This window comes from Cyprinodon variegatus, unplaced genomic scaffold (genome assembly GCF_000732505.1).
Source record: "Cyprinodon variegatus isolate N-32 unplaced genomic scaffold, C_variegatus-1.0 Scaffold1102, whole genome shotgun sequence".
Lineage (NCBI taxonomy): Eukaryota > Metazoa > Chordata > Actinopteri > Cyprinodontiformes > Cyprinodontidae > Cyprinodon > Cyprinodon variegatus.
Genome location: NW_015151555.1, coordinates 172370 through 199031, shown reverse-complemented (window position 1 = coordinate 199031; position 26662 = coordinate 172370). Strand labels below are relative to the sequence as shown.

The 26662-nt window shown below is 39.0% G+C and overlaps 1 protein-coding gene across 3 annotated transcripts in view; it reads left to right on the top strand.

The window, feature by feature from the left end:
- Positions 1–26662, top strand: part of LOC107101486 (adhesion G protein-coupled receptor L1-like) — a 52071-nt gene that overhangs the window by 20831 nt on the left and 4578 nt on the right. The window contains exons 3-25 of one of the 3 annotated variants that reach the window (XM_015400427.1): positions 2763–2976; positions 4578–4687; positions 5542–5556; positions 6772–6979; positions 8079–8343; positions 8436–8775; positions 12685–12963; positions 14123–14226; positions 14374–14559; positions 14678–14716; positions 15198–15378; positions 15501–15623; positions 15882–16099; positions 16238–16411; positions 17630–17842; positions 17933–18153; positions 18257–18323; positions 20924–21012; positions 23083–23251; positions 23338–23487; positions 23575–23671; positions 23762–23872; positions 25767–25787. In XM_015400427.1, the coding sequence (XP_015255913.1) occupies positions 2763–2976; positions 4578–4687; positions 5542–5556; positions 6772–6979; positions 8079–8343; positions 8436–8775; positions 12685–12963; positions 14123–14226; positions 14374–14559; positions 14678–14716; positions 15198–15378; positions 15501–15623; positions 15882–16099; positions 16238–16411; positions 17630–17842; positions 17933–18153; positions 18257–18323; positions 20924–21012; positions 23083–23251; positions 23338–23487; positions 23575–23671; positions 23762–23872; positions 25767–25787 (3594 nt within the window). The remainder of the gene's footprint in view (positions 1–2762; positions 2977–4577; positions 4688–5541; positions 5557–6771; positions 6980–8078; positions 8344–8435; positions 8776–12684; positions 12964–14122; positions 14227–14373; positions 14560–14677; positions 14717–15197; positions 15379–15500; positions 15624–15881; positions 16100–16237; positions 16412–17629; positions 17843–17932; positions 18154–18256; positions 18324–20923; positions 21013–23082; positions 23252–23337; positions 23488–23574; positions 23672–23761; positions 23873–25766; positions 25788–26662) is intronic. The other 2 variants (XM_015400428.1, XM_015400429.1) reach the window with 2 other exon arrangements.

Genomic DNA, 26662 nt, shown 5'->3' with positions numbered 1-26662 from the left:
CTATAAAGGGTTAATGGACATACTATCCAAATGCTATAACAAGTGTAAATATTTGTTGTCTTTAAAATACATATTTACCTTAGCCTGTCAAATTCAAAATAAGTAATTTGTGTCTTCCTACTTTTTAATTAAGCTGTATAATTTTCATGACAGAGACCTTCCATACCATCAAATATGCTAGATTATTTAATTGGAAATGGATGAAATTCATAAAGGTGATTCAGTTCAATGTATAAAATGTTCAATGCATAAAATGGTCAGTAATTCAGCACCATGGACAGCTCCACCCCACCAGCAGAAAGCGAACACACAAGCCATTTTAGATTTAATCTCTAGAGGCACTCTCCCTGCCACGTGTGCACGATACTTGAGCTGATGTGGAAAACTGAATTAAGGTAGCAGTAATGGGATTTTCTCCCAGCATGTTAAGATTCTCTTTACACAGAGCAACATGTTAAAATATGGTCCTCAAAGGCAAGAAACTGACACTTGCCGAGCTGTTTTCACAACAGGGTAGTACCTAATAATGTCAGGAAGCCTAAAGAGCCAACCAAATCTCATGGAAGGTAGAGGTATAAGGTGCAAGTACAGTCCAGATAATGTTTTTATATTCATCAAGGGCCTAATTTCTGAAGCAAACATAGATCTTCACAGTGTTTAATTTGTCATTCTGAGTAAATGATCTTAGCATCCGCAGGAGAATCATTAGAGTGTATCAATGTTCACAGGTATGATAATTATTACTGATAAAATCACAACAGATAATTAAAGGGAACACGCTTAATTTCACATGAAAATCTCTCTTTAGCAGAGATATTTTTGTCAATCTGAGTAGATCTTTTTTAAAGCATGCGCCACAAAAATTCAGTCTGAAAAAATAAAGCTGAACAGATGGAGCAAAAAAAATGCAGTAAACTGAAATAAATAGTCAGAACACTAATTGGAAAAATACGTCTTTTTCTGCGAAAAGGAAAATTTCCTTTTTAGTTTTCGGTAACCCTCGCTTTCCACAATTTCCACTGAAATACTGTACACACACACTGAAGGTGTCCTCTGTTTGAAAAGGTACAATCAGCATAGAGTGACTCACTCTGTGCAAACTGCAGTTATTAATTACCTCAAAGCTTAGATTGGCCCTGATTTAAACATGTTGTATCCTCAGATGAAAAGGAACATTTATCACAGCCTAAAATGATACCAGCTGCACATATATATATATGTGTATATGTATACCTATTAGAGAATCGTGCACTAAAGGCTCTGAAACTGACAGCAGCACTGAAGTGTGGATAAAAAGGGGTGTGACGGATGCATTTTATCAGTCTTGGAAGGCAAGTGGCAGCTCATCCAGCAAGAACCGAGCTGGAATTTCAATGTGGATTTCATCTTAAAAGCTTGATAAGCAGTCTCAGGGTGTTCCAGCTCTTCCTCCATCGGTTTTATGTAAGAACATGTCAGCAACAGTCACATAAATTGCCTTGGAAAGGAATCTATCACCCTTGAACTTTTTCATATTTTTCCATGGTACTAAAACCACAGATTCAATATATTTCACTGGGATTTTATGTAACAGACCAACATAAAGTAGTGCTTAAATATAGATTTACCTTTGTTTAACATTAACACTGACTAGTTTCTCTGTTCGTCCTGATGAGAAAAATTCCAAGCTGTTGTAGCACCAAGGTGTTTCATCCTCAGTTTCTTTTGTAAAAAAAAATAGTTTCACAAAATGTAAAACACACCTTCCATATTTGACGTAACAGTTGGTTTTGTGCATCTCTTACACTGGTCAGCAACCTTTACAATTTATAGTATTTTTGCCTTTAGTCCAGCTAAATGCAGTTTGTTTAGAATTAAAAACGCTTTAAAAGATTTCCTGAATTTCTCAGAAATATCTATAATTGGAAAGGCTATGTAAGTATTTCACAAGAACATGTTAAAAACTGTTAAAACTCACATTTACTTTAACCCATTACTTTTAAAAACATTGCTCGGAGCCACCGCGGAGGCTCCAAGGAGCTTCTTTTGGCTCAGAAGCTACAGGTTATAGCCGCCTGATATGTTATGTAAAATGCCAATAACATAGTTTATCACAAGTTTTTCCTTAAAAATATTTAGATAAATATTTTGGAAATACATACAGTAGAGGATTAATGCATGAGGTAAGTAGGAGGCTTCAAAGACTATTGGATGCCAAAATATATTTGGTATTTTAAATGCCTTAGCCTTGATTTCACCAAAATCATAATATCCATGTGGCAAATATCATCAATCAGATGCACTTTTCTTTGCAGGTTATGCTCTATATATATATATAAAACAAAACTGACAATTTGGCATCTAGGATCTTGTCAAACCAACATCACAAACAAATTTTGTATAAAATTTTATTGCACTTAAAAAGTGCAAAATACCTGTCAGTTTTTTTTATGTTTAAGTTTTAAATTTCTGTACTGTTCACATGTAAAAACATGTTGGGAAGAATTGTAACCTGTCAAAAAATAAATTTAAGAGATTAATCACCCTATTTAGTCCTTTTTCACATGTTTTTACTTTAAATCTAGATGCCATTTAGGTTCATCTTTTGCCATCTTCTTCCGCTGTATCTGCATTTTATCCATTAATAGTTTGTGTAAAGAATTATCAGCAACAGTGAAAGCCTTACCCTGAAAATCACCAAGTAATTATGAACTTATTATGAATTTTCCTTATCTTCCTTTCTCTCTGCATTCCCCACATGCTCCACCACCTCTCACTTGCAGCCATGTCTCGAGCCGCCATGCCGTTTGGGCTGCTGCGCAGGGAGCTGGCATGCGAGGGTTATCCCATAGAGCTACGCTGCCCAGGAAGTGATGTGGTGATGGTGGAGACAGCCAATTATGGACGCACTGATGACAAGATCTGTGACGCAGACCCCTTCCAGATGGAGAACACGCAGTGTTACCTTCCTGATGCACTAAAGATTATGTCCCAGAGGTTTGTATCCATTGAACTGCATAATTTGTACATTGGTGAGGAAAACATGTGCAGTGCATTTCTCACGCATTGTCACAATGCAATGAGCTTCATTTTATTTTCTTAGGATCTCATTTGAAAGGCCAAAGCAAAGAAGCCCACAAGTGTGAAGTAAAATAGAAACCATCAAGTAATTGTTTAAAAGAAATTCTCCTTAATTTGGCTTATTCAGAACATATTAAGTAGTATAAAAAATTTGATTTGTCTAATTTAGTCTTACTATAGATAAATCTAGCTGTTCTGGTGAACAACAGAGACATGACCATCAACATAAACTAATAGGCTGGGGAAGATTAGTTTTGGTTAGAAAAGCAGCCAAAAGGCCCAATATAACTCTGGAGAAGTTGAAGAGAATCACAGCTCAGCTAGGAGAATACCTCCACAGCAGAACCATTCATTATGCTCTCCACATCTTTATGTTAATAAGAATGGAAAGAGGAAAGCTGCTTTGGGAGAAAGCCATAAAAACTCCCTTTACAACATAGCAGTAGCTGCATCATAATAAGTGACCTGAGCAAACATCCTGAACCACAATGACATAGTTAAAAAGAGCATTTCCCCATGTTTTAACTTGAGAATTTGTAAGAAGACTTACTTATTTAATATCCTCTCTATGTAATAGACCAAGCTGGAACTATTGTCAAAAGTATTTGCTCCTCTTCTGTCACATGTATAAGAAACTGAAGTCCTTTTCTTTAATCATTGGGGTTAATGATATGTTTTGTTGACACTTTGCAACGTATATGATTTTATTTTTTCTGCGAAGGCGTAGGGGAGTTTTTAATCATATCTTTGAGAATTTGTATTGCATTTGTATGGTTGAACACTAATGTTGGATGAGGAGGTTTGGCTCTAAATATCTGATTTAATTCATCCCAAAAGTGTTGGGTTGAGCTCCAGTCTCTTCAGGACAAACCTGTTCATCCTCTCTGGATCTTGGTCATATTTCAGGAGGAAAGAGAAATCTTTAAACTGCTGCCATGATGTGAGGTATATTAAAAGTTGAATACTGAATACATATGCATGTACAATATGCCACACTTTTTAGATTTTTTATTTGAAAGCCATTAAACAGTTTTTACAAAGTCACTTGAGTTTGTTTGTTTAACACGATGAACTTTGGAAAAGTTCCAGATGTATAAATTGTTTTCCAAGGAACTCAAACAATGCAAAAAAATTATGCAAATCATGACCTTATTCAAATATGTAAAAGCATTCCTGAAGAAGGTAAACTAATCAATACAGTTTCTGGCTTGTACGCCTGGTGTAGGTGTGTTCCCGTTAAAAAATAAATGTGGATTAGGTGCAAACATTACACCGAACAATGCTCCCTTTGTGTGTCGTGTGTTTGCAAGTACTGCAGAATCTTTAGCCGCGTACGGGTTGTGTACTCAGCTGTGTTTTCCTAGAAGAATTGATCAATATTCGGCCAAAGAGAGTAGACAAATGGAGGATCCTTTGCCTCCTCTTTTCCTGTCTGTTAATCCCTAGACTTCCTTTTCCCCCTCTTACTCTTTCCATTTCATTGACCGATTAATCAATTCATCCATTCTGTTCCTCAGATGTAACAACCGAACTCAGTGTGTGGTGGTCGCGGGGGTTGATGTCTTCCCGGACCCCTGCCCCGGAACGTACAAGTACCTGGAGATCCAGTACGAGTGTGTTCCTTATAGTAAGTACACATTAATATGCAATTAATACACAAAGACACAACGACACACACACTGAACACAGATTTAACCTAGAGTCATGATGCAGGTTGGATTTTTGATCCTCAACCCTCTGATGTCAACTATTTCGCTTAGAGATTGATGGAATTAAAAAACATGTGAGATGTTTTATAATTTTTTTTTCTCAGGAAAGGTGTGTGTGCGTGTTGGTTTGTTTCAATCACAAACCGAAAGCTGAGAGAGAGGTAGAGAGAGAGAGAGCTGAGAAAAAAAAAGGAAGAAAACAAACTGTGGGGCATTTGCAAATTGTCACAAAATGTCACGTGTGTGTGCGAGCGTGTTTGTGTGGGTGAGCTGTAGCGTGCACGCGCGCTTGTGCTTCTCTTTTGCAGATTCACGCCACAGGAGTTGCTCTCTTTTCTCCACAGGAGCCTGATTGAGGGAAGGAGAGATCGGGGGGGAGTGGGGAGGTGGAAGAAAAATATGGAGAGGGATGGAGGGAGGTTGTGGGGGGGTGAAAAGAGGAAGGGAATATGTTGGGGTTCTTTTATGGTTTATCTCTTTTTTTTATATAAACAATAATGTTTTACGTGAGATTGAGTTCCAAAAAAATCTTTATCTGTGCAACTTTCTTTCTTTCTTTCTTTCTTTCTTTCTTTCTTTCTTTCTTTCTTTCTTTCTTTCTTTCTTTCTTTCTTTCTTTCTTTCTTTGGTTTGTTTTTATCTTTCTTTCTTTCACTTCTTTCGTTCTTCCTCTCTTTTTTCTATCGTTCTTACTCTCTTTCTGACTTCCCCTTCTTTCCCCCTCTGACTTTTCTTTCTTTCTCTCCCTCTTTTTTTTCCTATGCTTGAGTAGAAGTGGACCAAAAAGGTAAAGACAAACACTGTAGCATCTTGAACTCTCCTTACCCCCAATCCCTCTTCTTTCTCTTCTTCCTCTACTTCTCCTCTCCTCTTCGTCTATCCTATCATTTCTCTCCTCCTCCAACCCTAGGACGTTGTTTCGTAATCATGCTGGATGTTGCCCCCTTCCTTTCCTCCCTCTTTTTTTTACATTCTCCACACAGTTATTTGTTTTTTCACATTTTCTCCATCTCTTCTTGTATTCAGATCTGTCTATTTGATCCAATTTTATCCAGGTTCTGCACCTCTCCTTCTTTCTTTCTTCCTCTCTTTCTCCCTGCCTCTCTTTCTGTGCACACATTAAAACACAACTAGTTGCACAAACATGAACACTTTCTCTCTTTTACTCCCTCTTAACTCTTTCTTCCTACCTTTCTTCCTCTCTTCTTTTCCAGTCATCCTCTTCATGCTTATTTTCCCTTTTCTTCCCTTATAGGAAGAGCCCCTTATTTATCTTCATAGGAAAAATAAGACGAAACGTGTGTGTGGTTGTGTATCCGTCTGGATGTGTGTGCTTACCAAGCACCGCTTACATGCGCGGGTGTGTGTGTATGTATGTGTGTGCGTGTGCATGCCTCTTTGCATGCCAGTGTGGGACTGTGCAGTATACATATGTGTCCATGCAGTTATTGACATGTGGGTGGACCAATCGTTGTGCTCGGCGTAAACTAACCTGCCCTCTCATTCACTTCAAGGCAAAATTTAGCCCCGCCTTCTACGCCCCAGACTCTACCTCACACTCTTGTTCACTTTTGCACTAACCCCCCAACCCCCTACACACATACACACACACATACCGAAAGAAATACTCAGATGCACAAAACACTTAAATGCACTCATACAACTTTCATTGCAGAGTCCTTATTGTATTAATCAGCACACACACATGGTCACACAGTGTGTGATTTGAAACATTTACTCGTCTCTTCTATAGCTTGTCTCCTGAAATCAGAGCAGGTGTTTTAAATCTCTTTCCTTTTTTCTCTCCGTTCTTTTTCACGCAATCTTTCTGCATCATCATTTAATTCGATATATTTTTTTCACGCTTTCATTAATTTTTCTTCGATCTTACATCGGCCTCCACTTTCTTTCTCACTTCCCTTCTTCCTCTTATGTTCCCTACTTCTGTTTCTTATTTCTCCCATCTTGCTTTTGACCCACTTTCCTAACACCAACCTCTCAGTTTTCGTGTGCCCGGGCTCGCTGCTCAGCATCCAGCCGGACTCCTCTCTCCTGGAGGCAGAGCATCAGTCCGGGGCCTGGTGTAAAGATCCCCTACAAGCAGGCGACAGGCTCTACGTCATGCCATGGACGCCTTACAGAACAGAGGTCCTGTATGAGTACGCCTCGTGGGATGACCTCCGTCAGAACAGAGTTACAACTACCTACAAGTGAGTTTTTTTACACTGTATAAACTTTCCTGAGAAGGATTGTTAAAAACCCTTCCAGATTGTGATTTTGCTTTTGTTTTTTTCTCAGAAATGCTGCGATATTAGAAAAAAAAAGGGGGAACACAATTAAAACAAAAAAGAATATCATATAGAAATCAATTATCTGTGATAAATCATATTGTTTGGCTCATTTTTTTCCCCGCTCCAAGCTCTGTTTGCTGTTAGACCTGAAGCATGAGGACTGCACTTACAGTAGCAGCCATTCAAAATGGCTCTTCCCAATCAAACACCAGCCGAATGGCAGCCCACTTCCATGCGACTCCAAGCAGAATCCCTTCCAACTTCCAGCCAGTGACCCCCTCCTTCTCCTGGGCGTGCATATTTTTTACTGACTTACCCTTTCACTGAATTACACGGAGATGGCGCTTCTCTTTAGATCTTAATGTCGACAAAAACGTGACAGAAAGAATATTTCAGTACAAAGATTGATTTAAAAAGGAATTGTAGGGGACCAGCCAAGGTCCAGACAAGCGCCCATCAAGGAAAGTGGGGACATTTTGAATGGCTATTACTGTATATAGAACTTGAGCAATATATATAAAAAAATTAATAAATCATGCCAGGATCTAAAAGAAAAAAAAAACAAATAAAAATCAAAGGAACTGACATGCGTCAGAGTTTTTTTCCATAAATGGTAAAAACAAGGATTTGTGGTTATCCCACCTAGGTGTGTTTGGCCCACAAAGATAGTTTATGATACAACTACAGAAAAATAAAAAAGAAATAACATCTTGATCAGTTGCAAAACTTTTAGAGAAAAATTTTGTGACAATCAAATAACAAAATAGAATGAAATAAAACAATAGTTTGTGGGAAAATGGCATACAAAGAGTGTTTGTCAGACAACCACTGCAGGAAGAAAAATAGACCTATCAGAAATGTAATCACATAGATGTGTTTTCTTTGTCCTGGTAATTGTCATAAGTCTGCTCCTCAAGCCAATTTTCCCTAATTTACAACAGGATTTTTTTTTATATTGTGTTTTTTATTCTTAAACAATTATGACATGAGCTCTTTAATGAGTGTTTCTCTGTCTTAGGTTGCCGAGTCGTGTGGACGGTACAGGTTTTGTGGTGTATGACGGAGCTGTGTTTTACAACAAAGAGCGAACGCGCAACCTTGTCAAATATGACCTACGCACTCGCATCAAGAGCGGCGAGGCAGTGGTGGTCAACGCCAATTACCATGACACCTCTCCTTACCGCTGGGGAGGGAAGTCGGACATTGATCTGGCAGTGGACGAGAACGGGCTTTGGGTAATCTACTCTACCGAAGCCAATAATGGACGCATCGTGGTCAGCCAGGTAAGAGGATCAAACGTAGATCAATACTGAGAGTGAGGAGGAGGAGAGCAGTAAGGAGGAGGGGTTGAATTCTACTTGTTCTACCCAAACAGGTGAACCCATACACCCTGCGCTTTGAGGGCACCTGGGCCACAGGCTTTGACAAGCGTGGAGCGAGTAACGCCTTCATGGCCTGTGGCGTGCTCTACGCCGTGCGCTCCGTCTTTCAGGACGACGAGGGCCAAGCGGACAGCCGAGCCAGCAGCAACATGGTGGTGTATGCCTATGACACCAGCCGGGGACAGGAGCTGCCTGTTCAGATACCATTCCCCAACCCTTACCAGTACATCTCCTCCATCGATTACAACCCCAGAGACAACCAGCTATATGTGTGGAATAACTACTACATGCTGAGATACCCTCTGAGCTTCACACCACCGCCACCAACTAAAGGTGTGGACACCAACATATCTGTTGTGTCATATGTAGAAATATGCTACATTTGGCTATTTTCCTGAAAAGTGTGCCAGGCATCTTCTTTGTCACATCATCACCTTTTACTTATTCAACTACAGTTTTCTTCAGTTCTCATAGAAGATATTCTAAACCTCTGGTGGTGGCAGTATTATGCTGTGGGAATCATACATTTTTGAGTGTGGCAGGGAAGCAGGTCATAGTTGATGGGAAACTGGAGACAGTGGGCTCAAACATGCAGCCAGAGCTAAAATCAAATCATCATGTACATGTTAGAATGGCCCAGTCTAAATCCAACCGAGAATCTGTGGCAAGACCTGTAAACTCCTATCCACAGATGTTTCTTTTCAAATCTAAGGAAGAAAAATGGGTAAAAACATAGTCTACTGATGATTTTTCAAATGCAGACTGAGAAAGAATTTCCTCGTAGGTTAGCAAACATTTCTTGTAGCTCTGGGGAGCTAAATAAAAATGCAGGTCGGGCTTTTTCTGTTGTTTTTCTTTTATCATCACTGTGATCCTTCTATATTAGACTTAGACAGATTTTATTTTGTCTTTTTGTACACACAAGTGTAAACCAAAAGACGTTTCGTTAAATACAGCTCTCTAGACTATTTCATTTTTTAAAGTTCAGCCTTGATAAAGGTGAGCAGCAGTGCTAAAAACATTGTGTTGAAAAAAAAAGTGATGTCACAGTTTTTAAGTTAGTTCTTTGTTTTTCATTAGTGCAAAAAAAAGGACTCCCAACAAGCTACATAGAAGTTTATGGATTTTTATGTGTGTATAAATGTGAAAAAGTCCAAGCAATAATAAATCTTTAGATCAGATTCTGTAGGAGGACAGTGCTTCATTNTTTTTCACGCTTTCATTAATTTTTCTTCGATCTTACATCGGCCTCCACTTTCTTTCTCACTTCCCTTCTTCCTCTTATGTTCCCTACTTCTGTTTCTTATTTCTCCCATCTTGCTTTTGACCCACTTTCCTAACACCAACCTCTCAGTTTTCGTGTGCCCGGGCTCGCTGCTCAGCATCCAGCCGGACTCCTCTCTCCTGGAGGCAGAGCATCAGTCCGGGGCCTGGTGTAAAGATCCCCTACAAGCAGGCGACAGGCTCTACGTCATGCCATGGACGCCTTACAGAACAGAGGTCCTGTATGAGTACGCCTCGTGGGATGACCTCCGTCAGAACAGAGTTACAACTACCTACAAGTGAGTTTTTTTACACTGTATAAACTTTCCTGAGTAGGATTGTTAAAAACCCTTCCAGATTGTGATTTTGCTTTTGTTTTTTTCTCAGAAATGCTGCGATATTAGAAAAAAAAAGGGGGAACACAATTAAAACAAAAAAGAATATCATATAGAAATCAATTATCTGTGATAAATCATATTGTTTGGCTCATTTTTTTCCCCGCTCCAAGCTCTGTTTGCTGTTAGACCTGAAGCATGAGGACTGCACTTACAGTAGCAGCCATTCAAAATGGCTCTTCCCAATCAAACACCAGCCGAATGGCAGCCCACTTCCATGCGACTCCAAGCAGAATCCCTTCCAACTTCCAGCCAGTGACCCCCTCCTTCTCCTGGGCGTGCATATTTTTTACTGACTTACCCTTTCACTGAATTACACGGAGATGGCGCTTCTCTTTAGATCTTAATGTCGACAAAAACGTGACAGAAAGAATATTTCAGTACAAAGATTGATTTAAAAAGGAATTGTAGGGGACCAGACAAGGGCCCATCAAGGAAAGTGGGGACATTTTGAATGGCTATTACTGTATATAGAACTTGAGCAATATATATAAAAAAATTAATAAATCATGCCAGGATCTAAAAGAAAAAAAAAACAAATAAAAATCAAAGGAACTGACATGCGTCAGAGTTTTTTTCCATAAATGGTAAAAACAAGGATTTGTGGTTATCCCACCTAGGTGTGTTTGGCCCACAAAGATAGTTTATGATACAACTACAGAAAAATAAAAAAGAAATAACATCTTGATCAGTTGCAAAACTTTTAGAGAAAAATTTTGTGACAATCAAATAACAAAATAGAATGAAATAAAACAATAGTTTGTGGGAAAATGGCATACAAAGAGTGTTTGTCAGACAACCACTGCAGGAAGAAAAATAGACCTATCAGAAATGTAATCACATAGATGTGTTTTCTTTGTCCTGGTAATTGTCATAAGTCTGCTCCTCAAGCCAATTTTCCCTAATTTACAACAGGATTTTTTTTTATGTTGTGTTTTTTATTCTTAAACAATTATGACATGAGCTCTTTAATGAGTGTTTCTCTGTCTTAGGTTGCCGAGTCGTGTGGACGGTACAGGTTTCGTGGTGTATGACGGAGCTGTGTTTTACAACAAAGAGCGAACGCGCAACCTTGTCAAATATGACCTACGCACTCGCATCAAGAGCGGCGAGGCAGTGGTGGTCAACGCCAATTACCATGACACCTCTCCTTACCGCTGGGGAGGGAAGTCGGACATTGATCTGGCAGTGGACGAGAACGGGCTTTGGGTAATCTACTCTACCGAAGCCAATAATGGACGCATCGTGGTCAGCCAGGTAAGAGGATCAAACGTAGATCAATACCGAGAGTGAGGAGGAGGAGAGCAGTAAGGAGGAGGGGTTGAATTCTACTTGTTCTACCCAAACAGGTGAACCCATACACCCTGCGCTTTGAGGGCACCTGGGCCACAGGCTTTGACAAGCGTGGAGCGAGTAACGCCTTCATGGCCTGTGGCGTGCTCTACGCCGTGCGCTCCGTCTTTCAGGACGACGAGGGCCAAGCGGACAGCCGAGCCAGCAGCAACATGGTGGTGTATGCCTATGACACCAGCCGGGGACAGGAGCTGCCTGTTCAGATACCATTCCCCAACCCTTACCAGTACATCTCCTCCATCGATTACAACCCCAGAGACAACCAGCTATATGTGTGGAATAACTACTACATGCTGAGATACCCTCTGAGCTTCACACCACCGCCACCAACTAAAGGTGTGGACACCAACATATCTGTTGTGTCATATGTAGAAATATGCTACATTTGGCTATTTTCCTGAAAAGTGTGCCAGGCATCTTCTTTGTCACATCATCACCTTTTACTTATTCAACTACAGTTTTCTTCAGTTCTCATAGAAGATATTCTAAACCTCTGGTGGTGGCAGTATTATGCTGTGGGAATCATACATTTTTGAGTGTGGCAGGGAAGCAGGTCATAGTTGATGGGAAACTGGAGACAGTGGGCTCAAACATGCAGCCAGAGCTAAAATCAAATCATCATGTACATGTTAGAATGGCCCAGTCTAAATCCAACCGAGAATCTGTGGCAAGACCTGTAAACTCCTATCCACAGATGTTTCTTTTCAAATCTAAGGAAGAAAAATGGGTAAAAACATAGTCTACTGATGATTTTTCAAATGCAGACTGAGAAAGAATTTCCTCGTAGGTTAGCAAACATTTCTTGTAGCTCTGGGGAGCTAAATAAAAATGCAGGTCGGGCTTTTTCTGTTGTTTTTCTTTTATCATCACTGTGATCCTTCTATATTAGACTTAGACAGATTTTATTTTGTCTTTTTGTACACACAAGTGTAAACCAAAAGACGTTTCGTTAAATACAGCTCTCTAGACTATTTCATTTTTTAAAGTTCAGCCTTGATAAAGGTGAGCAGCAGTGCTAAAAACATTGTGTTGAAAAAAAAAGTGATGTCACAGTTTTTAAGTTAGTTCTTTGTTTTTCATGAGTGCAAAAAAAGGACTCCCAACAAGCTACATAGAAGTTTATGGATTTTTATGTGTGTATAAATGTGAAAAAGTCCAAGCAATAATAAATCTTTAGATCAGATTCTGTAGGAGGACAGTGCTTCATTCAAACTTCCTTTTTCCCATATAGGTCCCCTATCTTCTTTGATGACCACGGTGCGGTCCTACACAGCTACGGTGGCGTTGACCCCAGTGCGGCCATCAGCCTCACACCCCATCGGCGTCATCAACAGGGGGCCGATCACAGCCATGGTTCCGCTGACCCCACGCCCTCCTCTGCGGGTTCCCTTGGCCCCAGGTGGGCCTGGTCAGGTGGGAGGATGCGAGGGCCGGGTGGCACGAGGAGTTCAGTGGCCCCCAACCCTAAAGGGAGAGACAGTTGAGCGGCCCTGTCCTAAAGGCTCCCTGGGTATGTGTAGCATTTGTTTTAGTGTGTGTGTGTATCTTGTTTTCCTTCCAAATGTATTCAGGTGTCCTCTCTATGAACTCAAACGAGACAGACCGATAGAAAGAGAGGAGTTACATGGTGCAGAAACAGTGGATTTGCCAAGTCCTCCTCTCACTGAGCAGCTGTCTCTCCAGCCCACCCTCCCTCTGAGGAGGAGCTGTTATGCAGATTATGTAGATAATCCTGCGGTGCATTTTGCCGAATCATGTCAAATCATTTTGGCATGGATTTAGTACCGGGGTGATGATTATACTGCAGCGGAATTATCTCATGTCATTTTTTAACTGAAATCAGGTGGATCTGTTTTTCTTATTCCTACTCTTAATTTGCAGAGCGTGTGAGTAACTGTCCATTAATTAGTACTTTAATGAATTTATGAAACAGTTGAGTGGATTGCTTATAAAGTTTTACACTGCGCTTTATTTTGAGAAGACTGCTTATTTTGTCTTTATCAGCAACAAAGACTAAAGACTATAAAACTAAGAAAATCTTTTTTATGTGTAATTACACAGAAGAATCTGTTGAAAACTAAATATATGATCAAACAGAGAATATCGCAATTTTCAAACATATTAATTCATACATAATACCTGTTCTTTACTAGTTAAAGTTGTAAACTACAGTTTGCCCCTAAATCCTTTTGGTCAGCCTAGATTAAATCATTTTTCTTCAATTTGGAGAGCTAGAACCAGCCAAGTATCCAAGAAGGAATTACAGCTCCCTAACATCTGGTTTTATTACTGAGCAGCTATCTGGTCACGATCCAGAGAGGAAATCATTTCAGTTTCTCTGTTTCTCAGTGATAGAGCTGGATTCAATCCAGATTTTCTCCCTCTATTTTTTCAAAGGTTTTCGCTCCCTGTCTTGACAAAAATGGTTCTAATCCAGTTGATCAGAGAATTCTTCAAATTTTGGGAAAGCAAAATGCTTAATTTCTGCTATTTTACATATTATTGGCCAATATTACTAAAAACTAGATGCATAAACAATATATTCTGCCATGTATTCTTTCATGATTACCAGTTTGAAAGCAGGAGAGGGTGTGGGCTTGTGTTTTGTGTTCCTGCCTTTGCTGTTCTCTCTGTTTTTTGACTTTGTCTCCCCCTTTCTGTCCCTGCAGGAATCGCTTCCTATCAGTGCATGTCATCTCCGGTGGGTTGGAACTCCCGTGGGCCTGACCTTTCCAACTGCACCTCTCCCTGGGTCAGCCAAATCGCACAGAAGGTCGGTGCCTCACACAAACACATTCACACTGATGACCAAAGTAAAAACACGCGCTAGAAAATACCCTGGAGCTGCGCAACATGCACCGCACTCTGTCTTTTAAATGTCAAAACATTTGACATTACAAACACTCTTGACTCATTCCAGATCAAGAGCGGAGAGAATGCGGCCAACATCGCCGGGGAGCTGGTCAACCTGACCCGGGGACGGACCTACGCTGGTGACATCAGCATGTCCGTCAGGCTAATTGAACAGCTGCTGGACATACTGGACTCTCAGCTCCAGGCCCTGAGACCAGCCAATAAAGAGTCCGCTGCACGCAATTACAACAAGGTAGATTAATATTATTGGCGCGGATGTTAAGAATGACCTTTAGGGGAAATAAGACTGGAAATGTCAGTGATTGCAGGTTTAATTGTTCTTTTAATTGATGTTTTTCTTCTTCTTTTAGTTGCAGAAGAGAGAGAAGACGTGCAAAGCATATGTTCAGGTGGGCCTTTATATCATAGACCAACACAAGACAGATTATAGCTGTAAAGCGAAAATATTAAGCATACATAGTTCATTTTGAGCTTTATTATTCTGATTCTTCTTAATAAAACCCAGTGCGGCCACATGCTTTCAGATGTCACCTTGTTAATGAGTTCAGTATAAGAGCTCAGTCTTTGATTTGAGCTTATAAAGACAATCTAAAAGAGTAGGTGCTGCAAATGTAGCAATGGGTGTTTCTTTTAACTCAGGGAGACTAATATAAATGCATACCACACCTTACATGTCTTAAGAAAATTGAACTTTCCTTCCATTTCACATTTTTTTTATTTATGTCAGTCTGTTACATAAAAATCAATTTCAATCCATTAAAGTGTGTTGTTTTTGACATGGCAGAAAGTAGAACCTGCATGCTTTAGTTTGCTTGGCACATTGATGAACAGACTTACCTTCAGACTGACGCCTTTCTCTGTCTCTGTCAGGCTGTGGTTCAGATAGCTGATAACTTGCTGGGCCCTGAAGCCCTGGTGTCTTGGGCCGATATGAGCAACCTTGACCAGTCCCGCTCTGCGTCGCTGCTGTTGGATGCGGTTGAGAAAGGAGCATTTCTGTTGGCGAATAATCTCTACGAAGGCCGATTCAGTGACAGGGCGCCTAATGTCGGTACGTCTGAATTCTCTTTTCCTGCAGTTTTTCTTTCTCAGTGACTATCCTCATGTTATATATGATCTTTTTCTCGTTTATCTCATTCAGAAATATTTGTGTTTTTTTTGGCTCATTTACAGATCTGGAAGTGTACGTTCTAAATACTGAGGCCGACATACAGGACTTGACATTTCCTCACTCCTATGACAGCGACAGCATCCTGCAGATATCAGCCCAGGCCCTGCAGCAGTACAGCAACAATGGTCAGTGGAGCTTTCACCATTTTACTTTAAGTTGCCCAACTATACATCACTTGCAGTGAAAAGGTTGTGGGTTCTATTCCAGCTTCAACCTGTCAGGTTTAATTGGCCCCTGTCCTTTCTCCCCTAGTTTTTTTCCCCCGTCTTTGGTTGTCCGATAATATGTTCCACTTGTGATCACATATCAGTGGCCTTTAAACGCCTGAAAACATCCTCTTAAATGTCTTTCCCCTCTCTGACTTTTGCATGTTTTTTTTGCAGGTCAGGTGAAGCTAGTTCTCTCCCTCTTCAAGAACCTTGGCCCCTTCCTCACCACCCAGAACTCAACTTTGCGACTAGGACTAGGACTTGCTCAAGGCCAAGAGCCGAGTCGCAGAAGCCTGGTAGTCAACTCCCACGTCATTTCTGCTTCGGTGCACAGAGGAACCAACCGAGTGTACCTCACCGAGCCTGTGATCTTCACTCTCAGACATCTTCAGGTGTGTTTATTTGCATTTAATCGTCTCAAAATTACCATTTAGATAGAGTGAAGTCCTCCTGTTTGGATTCGGAATTTCTTTTGAAGTAATTTATGGGACATTTGTTCTTTTTTTTTTTTTTTTGATTTTCATCACCAGCTGGAAAATCACTTTGGTCCCAACTGCTCTTTCTGGAACGCCTCGGGGGTTTCTGGGAGCGGCAGGTGGTCCACGCAGGGCTGCAGACTGCTGCACACAAACAACACGCACACAACTTGTGCATGCAACCATCTGTCCAGCTATGCTGTCCTCATGACTTACCAGCAGCCAGTTGTAAGTCACACATCTGTACATAACCGCATATGATACAGTTTTAGACACGGTCAAATTTTGGGGGCCGCTGATAAAGCTGAGAATCAGACAGAGAGAGCCATTGATTTTGTGTCTGGTAAACGATTCCTGTGTTGATTCAGTCATAAACTCTAGATTGGTATCCAGTGAAATGAACCATAAGCCATACTTCAGTTTCTCGAAGGAGGTTTTTATTTAAAATGTCCTTGAGTTTAAAAGAATTCATGATGCCATGTGGTTTTTAAAGGTTTCTACGTTGTTTGGCCAAAATGGCCCACAGCATCACTATACTCAGCCATGGAAATTAGGCATTTTTCCCCAGATGAAGGTCACATCTAACAGTTTTTTTATGGAGACTTGCAGACCCCACTCGTTAATGCAGTTTCATAATATTAAACCAATATCCTCCTCACTATGAATGTGTTGAAGATAATCATGAATCCTCTTCCGGCTTTTTTCACACAGCCAGTCATTTTAAATGTTTTAATTATTGTTCTGATTGAAGATAGACTTTTCATGGTATTTTATTTCCTTTCCCACCAAGTGTTTAAGTAAAATGGCATCATAATCAGTCTTAAACTAATCGATCAGAGAATCACAGATAACTAAGGCTTACTGAGTTTTAACAACACTGGTCTATTTTTTTCCTAATAGTTTTCTTCAAATGTTGTTAAAGTTTAAGTATTAAATAAGAGATGGATTAAAGTCTGTGCTAGTGTGGGCAATTAATTTGATCCGTGTTTCTAAATCTGAATCAGGTTTAATCTCCAAACTAAAATATATCTCTAAATTTCAATATTAATGAACCATGGCGAATGTGGTTGTTGTTGCTTTAAGTTTAATTTTTTTTTTCTTCCTATTTGCTTTCTCTTAATCTTATACAGAGAGCTGAGACTGCAGTGTGCTCTCTACAAAAAAACCAAGTGAAAATATCAGACGCAGAGTAGGCGGTAAATAGCTGCTGCAGACGTGCAGAGCGTTATTGTGTCCTTCCATGAAATCAAATTAAATGTTCTCTGCATGATGTTCTCTTTATTAGCTGTGATTTATTCATATAAATAGATGTTATGTAACAAACACACACAGCTCCATACTCTAATACATCCACATATGCTGAGTGCACCAACACCCAGCTTCTGCTTTCCTTTGTTCTTGTTCTCACATCTTGACTGACAAATCTTTCTGACTTTTGCTTCCCAGTTTGGTGCCGGTGTAGAGGAGCTTCTGGTCTTTGTTGTTTCCTGGGTTGGCATTGCTGTTGCTCTAGTGTGTTTGGCTACCTGCCTCATCACCCTCTGCTGCCAGGGCGCACCGTGGCACACAGACCACAGCACCATTCACTGCAACCTGTGGGCCAACCTGCTCATTACTGAACTTATCTTCCTCATTGGTGCCAACAAGACTAAATACACAGTTAGTACTTTGATACCAGCCGACCAGCATATGTTCTAGATTATTTTCGAGTCATTTATTTTTCGTTTTCTTTTTCTTTTATATTTTCAGGTTCTCTGCTCTATTACTGCTGGGCTGCTGCACTTTTCGTTGCTTTCTGTTTTCTGCTGGTTGTGCCTGGAGGCGGTGGAGCTGTACCTTCTGCAGAGGGAGGTGTTCGAGGGACGTAATTCAAGGAGAAAGTATTTTTACCTCTGTGGTTACTCCGTGCCTGGGCTGGTGGTGGCTGTGTCTGCAGCCATCGATTTTAGAGGATATGGCTCAAAAACGGCGTAAGTTGATGAGTCTGTGGAGCACTCTGCCTTAGCTACCGTCTAATATCAACGTGAAAAGTTCAGGTTTTCATTTTTTCTGTGTGTGTGTGTCCATACTTAGGTGTTGGCTGCGCACGGATAACTATTTCATCTGGAGTTTCCTCGGACCAGTAGCTGTGATCATTACGGTGGGTATCAGTGTTTGAACCACTGTGCAAAGGTTTGGAGTCATCTCTTATAAATTTGTGTTTTATCTCCAAGGGGTCACTCATTCTTTTATTTGAAGAGGTCTTCATAAGAAATTCATAGTTTCTCCATATAAAGCCTCCTAAACTCTAGAAATGACCCAGTCTGTTATCTATAGATCGACATAGAAACTATCCCATTTTAAGTTAGATCCATGATGCCTTATATGAACCGTTACTTTTTTCTTTTGTTTTTTTAAACAAAACTTCTACAGAGTTCTAATAGGTGCTTGATATGTTCGAAAAACTATTTTTTTTTCGAGTTTGATTTTGTAATGAATATAAATGCTAGGTTAGATTATACTATTGTATAATTAATCAGTCATGTAAATTATGCTTTATCAATCAGCTAGTCTCTTGATTTTGATGAATAATTTGATTTGAAATTTTTACCACACTGAATCAAATAGCCCACTTATATAAAGTTATAATTCATTTATATTTCTTCATTCTTTGATTTGTATCTGTTATGGAAAAGTATTTTGATATGGGGATTATAAAAAAAAAAACTCTTTATCTCCAATCGATTGAAAGTGTACTTCTTTTTTAACTTAATTAAAACTTAATTTATATTTACAAAAGCTAACTGGTTATAGATAAAAGTAATAGAAAACAAACAAATGTTTAATTAAAAGTCTGTAATAATGAAACATGCTCTGCAATTAAATTGTTTAATGAGTAAAGCTTTTAGGGTTATTCAAATGTCAACAGACTCTCAGAATCGTTGTCAGAGTCAGTTTTAGTCCTCTTTAAAGCTTGCATTCCAAGTCCCTAGTCATGACTACATCAACGTTCACCCTCCCTTTTTCGATGCACAGAAGTGCTACAAACACACAGGCTGCTTTCTTTATTTTGTTGTTTTTGTCTCTGGCAGCAAAGATGGATGGGGTGCATTGATGCAACACTCACTAATGGCATTGGTTATTTCATAACAGATTTAGTGGAAATCCTTTATCGTAGAATGTAAAACTTGACGTATCAAAGTTAGTATATCCAAGATGTATAAATCCATCTTTATTAGATGGGTATTGTATAATTTGTCATTAAAAAGTCTTATAAGATCACTGAAAACAAAGGGGTGAGAAAATACAGAATTAGTTTACAACTGATACTGAAAATGGAAAAAGTATGTCTACTCTAAGAAAACCTCTTCCTGGCATCGCTTTACATTGAACAGGATGAGGATGGTAGCAAGCAAGAAGCCATCCACACTGAATTAAACCAACACTAAGTAACTTTTCAGCCTTCATAAAATATTTTCATAGCTTTTGTGATTATACGTCAACTTTCAACTAGTTGAATGACCCTTCTATCATGGCCTGAGGGGGTCTATATCACTTTCACTGACACTAAGCAAATTTGAGGAGGGGGGGTAGTAAACCTGCCACACAAAACAAATGTGCAGGCTGCTACCCCCTTTCCCTATTCATTAGAAAGATAAAAAATGGATGTGACTAAATTTCCCTGAGAGACTGCATATTCGTGCAAACTGTGCAGGGTTTCAGACAAAGCTCCACCTTCCTGCTGGAAACTTCTGTACATGTGTTTCAGAGGCGGAGCTAGATGGGGGCCAGGGGTGGCCATGGCCACCTTTACCCAATCTGTGGCCACCCCTATCATTTTTTCCCTATAATACAGACGGTGGTAACAGTAATACTCTCAAGTGGAATGTTCTAACTTTTTTAAAATTTTAATTTTCTATATGTATGTGAGGTTATTTATGCACATCTATATACTAACATTAAAGATAAATACAGAATTCTGCTCTTTTCAGAACTAGATTTTGTCTTTTATGGGATACAGAGAAAACTATGTCTCTGCAAGTCATCTAGGAATCTTCAATAAAATCAGAGATAAATATCTACTTTAATAATAAGTAATCCATTTATTGTAGATATTAGTACATCTAAAAATAAATTTTATGCTGAATTACTCTTAATAAAATTAGTTTAGTAATGACAATGAGTAAGATGTTTGCCCCAGAACTCAAAACTGAAAGAATTGTGTCCACTACACCTTTTATTTAGACTGCATGGATGTTTAAATATATGCTTGTATTTCTTAGCAAAGGCTTTAGGAAAGTATAGTTTGTCTTTATTTAGAAAATAGGGATGTTGTGATTGTTCATTTTCCTTTTGGAACAGTGTAGATTGACCCTGAGGTTCTGGCACCTATCCGCTTTTGTCCCCCCCTCAGTGTACATTGGTTATTGCCTGGCCACCCTTAATAACATTTTCTGGCTACGCCTCTGATCTGTTTACAACGATATTATCAAACATAACATTATATTTATCTGTTTCGAGTCTATAAACTCAAGATGAGGTGGGTGCAGCGGTGGGGCAGTGATACAGCACAATTCTCTTACATCTCCAACATCAAATTGTTAAAGAATGGGTAGAAAACACTTTGAAGGATGAGACATGTGGTTGTTAATGAAAATGTAAAACAATTTAGAGGTTTCCAAATCTGAGCATTATTTAAAAAAATGTTTTTCTTCTCTGTCTTTATTAAATAACATATCTGCCTTTGCTTATTTGCCTCAGCTCAACCTGGTTGTTTTGGTGATGACCTTACATAAGATGCACAGCACTGCTGCACTCAAGCCTGACTCCAGCCGCCACGACAACCTGCGGTCAGTCATACTGTTTCATGCTGGGGGTTTTTTTGTGGGTAAAGGTCACGGTGTCTGAATGAGTTTAAATCGGTATGTTTGAAGAATTCATGGCATGTACGGCTTTAATACGGCACCTTTTTTGATGTTTCAAGTCGGACATTTCAGGGTTTTCAAGTCAAAATTGAAAAAGCTTTTCTAAAGCTTTGAGAACGGCATGACCTGCATGTTGCACAGAGAGGAAATATGAAAGAAATGACTCAGTAAAGCTCTACACATAACCAGGAGTATGAGTGAGGTTTGTTCATTAGCTTTGCTCAAGCATGCACGTGTCTTACTGCGTTTCCTGTTTTCCCTTATAAAACTATTGAGTAGAAGCCTCAGGCACAGTTTTGTTTAAGGTTGAATATTTTGCACCATGGAGGAGATACAAAAGCTCAAAGAAGTTTGGAAAAGCTTTGGGCGACCCAATAGAAATGTTTACTACTGTGAAAATTTCAGCTGAAGATTTATTCCAAATGGTATCGAGCCGTACACAAAGTAATGTTTGTACCCTTTCAGTTCAAGTTCAAGTTCTGGACAAAACAGAAGTAAAGGAACATGAAAAAAAGAAACTTTTTCTGAAATAGCTTTCAGCTTGTATGGGGAACCAAAAGCTTTTCTGTGTTCCTGCAGCAAAATAAAAAGCAAAAAGGTAATTTTGAACCAGTTGTCAAACTCTAGTCCTCGAGTGCCAGCGTCTGGCAACTATTAGATATGTCTCTGCATCAGCACTGCTGAAATAATTAAATCATAAGCAGGACTATTCATTTCAAGCTAAGAAGGTAATTTACCTATTTAAATGAAGTGTGCTGCACCAGCGATATGTTCAAAAGCTGCAGGACATTGGTCTTTGAGGACAGTTTGACATCCTTGATGAATGGAGGCAGCTGGGGAATGTAAACTAAGAGAAAATTGGGTTCAGGTTGTCATCTCCTTAGTGTGTTTTGTTATTTAAACAATTACATTAAGTAGAGAGGTGATCCAGATGGGCACCACCTAGAATCCTACAAAAGATAACTATAAATTTAATACAGGATTCTTATCTTAACATCTTCTTAATGTAAAATAGAGCCATGTGAAGAAATAAAAATAGACTTTAATAAATAAACAATACATGAATGTTACGCTCCATTAAGATATTTATAATCCATCTTCCCCTGAGGAATTAATCACTGAAAATTAGCTTGCACACCAGACCTTAAAAAGCATACATTCCTCTTCAGTTTTTGTTGTTGTAACTTAACAGCCACAGACTTTAATGTATTTTATTGGGATTTTATGTGAAAGACAATAAAGCATAAAAAATTTGAGTTTTACAAGGTTTTGCAAAAAATAAAATTTAAATATAAAGGGGCAACTGTTGTTTTAACCCTCCAGATTTAATAGTTTTTTAGAAGAGAATATTGTAAGTTTGCCGCAAATGTTTTGGGGTAGGTTGCCTGCGGACCGAACAGTTTATTTTTGCTCCTTTCAGATAAGAGGACTTTCTACAGGTATGCTGTGTCTCCTACATGGCCAATGATGAAGTTTTAATAGATTATTTAAACAACAGTTTTGTTCTTGCCACTCTAACCAAATCCGTAGAATGACTAAGAGATTCTTCCACTGTAGCAGTGGATCGCTAAAGCTCAGCTGATTTTAAACATGAGATTCAAAGTACAGTGAGCTAAAAAAAACAACACATGCCACAGTATTATTTTTTTATTTATTTCTATAAATGTCAGCAACCATTAAAACTTTCCTCTCTATTTCACAATTTCACATATATCTGTACATTTTGGTGGGTCTATCACATTAAACACAGTGTAATATACTTATTTTATACTAGGAAACAGTTAAACCTTAATCTAAACTAAACATACCCTTTAAATATGGGATTGTTTTTATATATTTTTTGATAAAGTTTTGTGAAAAAGGATCATGTTTCACTAACAGTATTTCTAAAATCTAATTATGGGACTGAATATGCTCTAGATATATAAGCTCTTAATAAATTTGTCAGAAGGTGAACTTCATGTATCTTGTTTCGTCATCCTACTTCGCCTGCAGGGCCTGGGCGGTGGGCTCTCTGACCCTTCTCTTCCTGCTGAGTGTCACCTGGTCGTCAGGCTTAATGTTCCTGTCAGGTCCATCTCTCCTGCTGGCTTATCTCTTCTCCTCCCTCAACACAGCCCAGGCCCTCCTCATCACCATCCTCCACTGCACCCTCGCTAGGAAGGTCAGCCTTAGCATTCAGCAGTTATTACATAATTATATTTGTTTGTTATTTATGACTAAACGCACTATTTGTGTAATGGTGTGTAGGGTCAGAAGGATTATGGCCGATGCCTGCGTCTCTCTCAGTGCTGTGCAACATCCACATCCAGCTCTCCAGACTCAGTGAAAGGTGCTGCTCTTCGCTCCAATAGCCGCTACACAGGCAGCCAAAGTCGAAGAGCTACAGCAAACAGACAGGTGTGCGACCATGCATTTTACCCGCTGTAGGCTTTGTCTCTGTTTGACCTGAGCCTCTTTTTAACCACGAGCTCCTTTCTGCTCCAGAGTCGCATCAGACGGATGTGGAACGACACGGTTCGCAGGCAGACCGAGTCCTCTTTCATCGCCGCAGATGTTAACAACACTCCGACACTTAACAGAGGTGAGGTTTAGCCATTTGCTTTTCTTTCAGCATGCTGTAAAAAGAAATAACCATTTGACTTTTTTTTCTCTCTCTCTATTTCTCCATCAGCTGCTCTGGGAAACCATTTTCTTACAAATCAAATGCTACAGACTCATGCTGGAGCTTCTCCTTATGACACAATGCTGGCGCAGGGATACAATCAACCCTTCACTTCCACTGGTACGTCTCAGTAAATCATTTGTGACTCTTCTGGTTTTTACCCGAATCCCGGATAAAGAGCACAATACTTTAACTTCCTCGGTACAGAACACCTGCTTCACCTCAATGTGTTTCTTCAAAGTGTCTGCAGAGTCACTTCAAATTCTTATTTTTCATACAAAACTGATAGTACTAAACTAATAGTGAAAGTAAAAAATTTTCTTGTTTTCAATACTTTTAAAGTATAACAAAAGAGAGGGATACAGATACCCCTATTCAAATTTCCATGTCAAATTCTGGTCATAATGAGCATAATAACCTCATAATTGCCTAAATGATCGGTATTCATGTTCAGCTGCAGAGCTTCTACATCTGAACTAAAACGCCATCTAAAACCATGAGCCCATTTCTTTTGCTTTTTGTCTTTTTTTTTGGTGACAGTCTAACGATTTAGATCATATGTGTCAGACTCAAAGCTGCTGGCCAAATTTGGCTAACAGCATAATGAAATTAGACATGGCCTGCGAGATCATTTCATCTTTCTGTTAGAGCTGGTAGAAAGCACAGGCACCGCTAATATTACAAATCCCAGAGTGCTCTGCCGATGCGTTGGCGTTTAGGTCAGGACCCACGAGCTTCCTCATATGTTGACATTTATTAGTGACCTGATGCTACAACCAGTAACAAGCTATCAGTTTATAAAAGCTACTGAACAGAGCTGTTTGTCCTGTGTGCTGCACCAACATGTTGCCAAAGAATCTAAAATATATCTGGTAAATATCAAGGTTAGACTACAGTTTTATTTTGTCTTTATTTTTTACCAACCTGCCCCCCCTATTTTAGATAATCCAGCTATATAAGCTGGTGAAATACAAAATTATGTCTTAAATTCACCAATAATGGAAATGCTCACATTAAATAATGTGTTGGATTTTGTATCCAAATGCCAACCTTGAATCTTTAGAGGTAACACCAAAGGAAAAAACCCAGGAATTTTTTGGGGGCGGCTTTTTTTTTTTTTTTATAGCACTAGGAGGTAATAAAGGATTGCTGTAACATAATGGCAGTTTAAAAACCAATGGAGTGAACTTTACAGCTTTACAGGGGAAAATCCTCATAATGTAGCTGGGATAGAATATTTAATAATCATACTTGAGCCAAGTCCATTTTAAAGCATGTGAAAGATTAAAGGAGACTCGGAAAAGAGCTGGAAAATAGACGCCTACTATTTATATAGAAAATGACCCTTTTAGTGAATTACATCAAAGGAGATTTAATGAGATTTATTTTTAAGGTATTTTAAACTATCCCTGCTTGTTTATAGAACTGCTAGCAACAGTAGCCCCTATAGTTTATTTTCTAGATCATAAATATTCCCACCATGTGTAAAATCTTTTCCAAGAAGCTGCCAAGTTTTCAAATCCAATATATTCCATCAAAGTTAGAGGCTCAGAGCTTAAGCTGAACACATAAATACACATTGCAGCCTGATGTCCCCAGCGCCAGCTTTAGCCCTCAGCCTCTTGCTGCTTGGCCATAAGGAGCTGCTCTGATGCTTTAGAGCAAATGACAAAAAAATGCACTTCTAACAGCACGCTACTGCACAGCACAAATTAAAACAACTTTAAGTAAAACTTAAAAGAGTTGATATAGATATTATGCATGTCTAATAATAAAAACTGACAAATAAGCAATATTTATATGCAAAATATGTTTTCTTATAGTTATCTATTGTGTTGAATGACTGAATATTTTTTGTCTTTTTCTGTTCCTGAACATTAAGGTTTTTTAATTTCATTTCAGTGTCAGAGCTGATAAATATTTTGTTGCTATTTCTTTGTTTACATATTTTGTCTTTTATTAATGTCTTTCACACTTTCCTTCTCTGTCTCTCTGTCTTTATGTCGACCATTAGGAACCTTCAGAAACAAACAGAGTATGACTCCTTTCTTTTTGTGCTCCTTTAAATCATTTAGTGCCATTTCTTTCAATTCATGGGCTCTCAGTGCAACGGCCACCGAAAGTAACACAAATCATACAGTCAAATTATTCACTCCTGTACTTCTCAACATTTTGTCATGTTCACCCTGAAACAATGGAAGATTTATGTTACATTAAAACATGATCATTAAGTCAAGGCAAGTTTATTTGTAAAGCACAATTCAGTCCAAATCAAAGGACAATTCAAAGTGCTTAACGTGAAAATAGAAGAAAATTTAAACCAGAATAAAAGCGGTCTGGAAAGAGATCCACATTATTTTTTATAGCATCTGCAACGATTTACAGCTTGAATGGGAATATACCAGTAGAACAGCTGTGAACCCATCGTATCAGGCGTTAATGAAAGAGGAAACAAAGCCATTTGTTTACTAAAATGGAGCCCTTTTCTAAAAGCTGTATTGGGGACAAAGCTAACATGTGGAAGAAGGTGCTCTCAAAAGCTGACCTTTTTTCCCAACTAACCAGGCACATCTACTTGATATAAACCATCTAAACTGCAAAACACTGGGGTGGCAGTATCATGGCTGGTGGATGCTTTAATTCATCAGAGTCAGGAAAATTGAATGGACTTATGATCAATGAATTATGATGGACATGATAAATGAATATAATTCAAGAAAAGCTGTCAGAAATTATGAAAGACTTTAGAATGATGGATAGGCTGTAAATGGAAGATAATATAAATAATGCACCTGAGTATATCCAATTAACACAGGAGATTGATGATGATATTCATACTGGCAATTTTATTGTTAAATCTTGCAAAAATGAGAAAAGAAAAACATTAAAACCCGCATTTGGTCTGCCCTG